Raw genomic sequence first — 2819 nt, 5'->3', positions numbered from 1 at the left:
TATAAAACGACGGTGCACACACTCGGCCTTTACGCCGGAATGAAGCCCTGTCAAAACTACTAGGATTTCTGAGGTCAAAACTACCATGAAAATGCATCCTATTATTCTCCCGCTGAAAGCGCTGTCCTCCTTGGTCTCCTTGTTTCCTGCTCGTGCGGTTCAGGGGCCCGGATCGCTGTAGGTGGGAGTGTCCCACGCATTCGAAAGGACGCGCTGATAATGCAGCTGGACAAGCTGCCTAAAACTGGAGCGGCAGTCCGGCACACGCCACCCTGGCTGCGTCATCAAGTGTGTAATCTAGGACCGAAACGAGTTTCTCATACCGCGTAGAAATGCATAGTGCCTGGACACGTGAACAGAAAACTCCGACTGCCGCGCCTCAGCGTGAGGTTAAAAAATCATCGGCGCACGCTTTAGGCGCGGCGTCTTGTCCGTTACAGCTTCTGTTCTGTGTCATTGAATGAGTTTGCCACTCCTGCCTTGAAGTAGACAAGACCTGGAAAGGGACGATATGGCCGTCATTTATACGGCCAGCCATTCATCGGTTAACAGGAATCAGCTCCATTGTGATTATCACCTTCAACGAACTACAGCAAGTCAGCAGGTTGCCGTCTACTGGAGTGAAGGGGAAGTTTATGCACAGAAGAGCTACACACTTGCTGCCGAGACCTTTTCTGACGTGATACATACTAAGCGCAGTCATCGGTTAGAGCGGGCCTGGGCATCAGTGAGGCCCGCTAGGGAAGTGTGCAGCGGAAAGAAAATCACTCGTCCCCAGAAGTGTCCAAAGGGGGAGACGCTGAAAAAGAAATTGTTTGCAGACAATCAGTAGAAGGCCTACGTCAGTCGCCACCCGACAGCATGGCGCTAGGGTTGCCCGGAGACAGTTCAGTTTGCCGCTCTCTGCAAACCGTCGAGTCTTTGCTGCTGTAGGATTTCAAGCCATCAGCGAGACGGCATTTGCTTTCATGAAATCAACCAGGCTGCGGAGCCTCAAGCATCATTCGTAGTGTAGGCAAGTCTTGCACCTGAGTGGCCCCACAAATGTGTGAAAAAAAAAAGAATGCTCAGGTGTTCTTTACGAGATAGGTACCTGAGAGAGACAACACAAACTGTCTACAGACGTTCAGTGTAAACTGCCCGAACAGGTCAGGTGAGGCAAGAGCGGGAAGCTTCTTTGAGTGCCGCCGTCTGTGCGAGAAACTAGGGAATGTATTATGTTGCTGGCTGAAGAAAATTGGAAAGGCCAGCTCCCGAAGAGTGATGTTTTCATCAGCACCCGCTCCTGAGAGAAAACTCCACGATTCATGTGGAAGATGGAAACAAGGTGATGATGAACTGTGCTCCGCAGAGCAGGATCGCCTTCTGTGAATCAGTAGCCGTGTCGGGCCGTGGGGATTCCTCAGAAATTTCGGTTCCTGCGGGCAGTAATGTTGGTGGCCCTTCTGCTCTTTTTCTCCTCAGAAGGGTTTAGACACCCCCTCAGCTATGAGATCACAAGAAATCTATATGTCGTCGGTGTGGGAGTACATACAGTGAACCGCCCATTCGCACCTCATAGACTCTACTTGGAGCGTCCCACGCGGGACCACTGTATCAAAGTTGCATGCACATACTTAGATAATACCTGTGTACAGTCTTGTACCCTTTCCACTCTCTGGTGGTGGTGAAAGAGTCATTAAGGTCTTCGGCAGTCTTGAGGCTTCGGAGCAAGACTTTTTGTCGTCTATGTGCAGGTGTGCTCCTCCGTTCAAGGAGCATCGGTCGAACACTCGCCTAGAAAATTAAACTTCGCTTTCTTCTTTTCTTCCGCTGTAATCATTGTACGTGTTGTGTACATGTCCTCCATGTGTCCGTACTGTGTACCTCGGCCTTTCTCGGCGTAGCTCTGTATCTGCGAAGATTGTTCCGCGCTTTCTGCTTCGTGCTTATTCCGAAGAACATACTGTGACGGGCTTCTGACGAATAGTCAGCCAGGGACTAAGGACATCCAGTTCTGGTGTCGTCAAGAAATGGGACAACTTTCATGCCGTTATGCATCGGCTAGTACGCTGTTCGATGACGCACAAAGACAAGTGCAGTTCTCCTTTTCACAATACCTCACTAGCGCCTTATGAATGGCGTAGCGGTCCCAAGACGCAACCCGCTGCACTCAGTATCAGCCAGCTGAATACCGAGTGCGAATAAGAGCCAGAATCATTCTGCTGATCGGTCTGTCCGCCGGTCTGCCCTCCTGTCTCTCCGCCGGTCTGTCCCCCTGGTTGTCCACCTGCCTCGCCGCCAGTGTTCCCACCCGGCCCCGGTTCTGCCTCCGTCTTCCGGGGGACCGTCACAAATATGGTGCACGTTGGTCCTGGAGTAGTCCGGTTTTTTGGCGCAGCGGGAATGCAAGTGTAGCAGAAGTGTGTGTCCTTGGACTGGGCTTCACCGAGAGTAAGTTTGAACACTGTCTGCTCGGGGACTGGCTCGCCGGGTACCTCACCTACTGCCGCCTTGTGCATCCCTTCCCGCCCACCAGGATTGAGCTCCTGGGAATTCCCTTGGGGCGCCTTGGAGACTATTTCGAGTGTTGATCCTGTCAGAAGGCCACTAAGGGACGTCTGATTATTGCTACATGTGTTCGATGGTGAAGAGGCAAGCATGAAAATTTTGTCCAGCCCCGCTTTATCACTGCCTCGGACTTCAGAAGGTTCCTGTTCCACAGGGTGAAGCTTTGCACCGTCTGGACATTTGAAAAAGAAGATTGGACCTTCGCCGCTCAGCGTGAGCTGTGAAGTATCTTTGACGCATGTTTGAGGCTCGGCAGCTGGTCCAGCTTC

General features: G+C 52.0%; 3 protein-coding genes across 3 annotated transcripts; 2 read left to right on the top strand and 1 right to left on the bottom strand.

Annotated features, from left to right (window-relative positions):
* Nucleotides 1–3: 3 nt before the first annotated feature.
* On the top strand, nt 4–401 carry CSUI_008276 (uncharacterized protein). Its single transcript, XM_068068410.1, has one exon. It carries the CDS (start codon nt 220–222, stop codon nt 328–330), a length of 111 nt encoding a protein of 36 aa, XP_067919616.1. The 5' UTR covers nt 4–219; the 3' UTR covers nt 331–401.
* A 614-nt stretch (nt 402–1015) lies between these two features.
* Nucleotides 1016–1319, top strand: CSUI_008275 (uncharacterized protein; the record flags this gene model as incomplete). Its single annotated transcript, XM_068068409.1, has 1 exon — nt 1016–1319. A coding segment is annotated over one exon (120 nt), but the record flags the coding sequence as incomplete, so codon positions are not given.
* A 763-nt stretch (nt 1320–2082) lies between these two features.
* On the bottom strand, nt 2083–2818 carry CSUI_008274 (uncharacterized protein). Its single transcript, XM_068068408.1, has one exon. The coding sequence runs from the start codon at nt 2640–2642 to the stop codon at nt 2112–2114; it is 531 nt and encodes a 176-aa protein (XP_067919614.1). The 5' UTR covers nt 2643–2818; the 3' UTR covers nt 2083–2111.
* Nucleotide 2819: the final 1 nt, after the last annotated feature.

This window comes from Cystoisospora suis (assembly GCF_002600585.1).
Source record: "Cystoisospora suis strain Wien I chromosome Unknown contig_4596, whole genome shotgun sequence".
Classification (NCBI taxonomy): Eukaryota; Apicomplexa; class Conoidasida; order Eucoccidiorida; family Sarcocystidae; genus Cystoisospora; species Cystoisospora suis.
The sequence above is the reverse complement of the archived record's forward strand: the minus strand, read 5'-3'. Positions and strand labels throughout refer to the sequence as shown.

Excerpts from the sequence above, each read along its gene's own strand:
- CSUI_008274 (XM_068068408.1), bottom strand. The coding sequence starts at position 2,642 with ATGCTTGCCTCTTCACCATCGAACACATGTAGCAATAATCAGACGTCC.
- CSUI_008276 (XM_068068410.1), top strand. The coding sequence starts at position 220 with ATGCAGCTGGACAAGCTGCCTAAAACTGGAGCGGCAGTCCGGCACACG.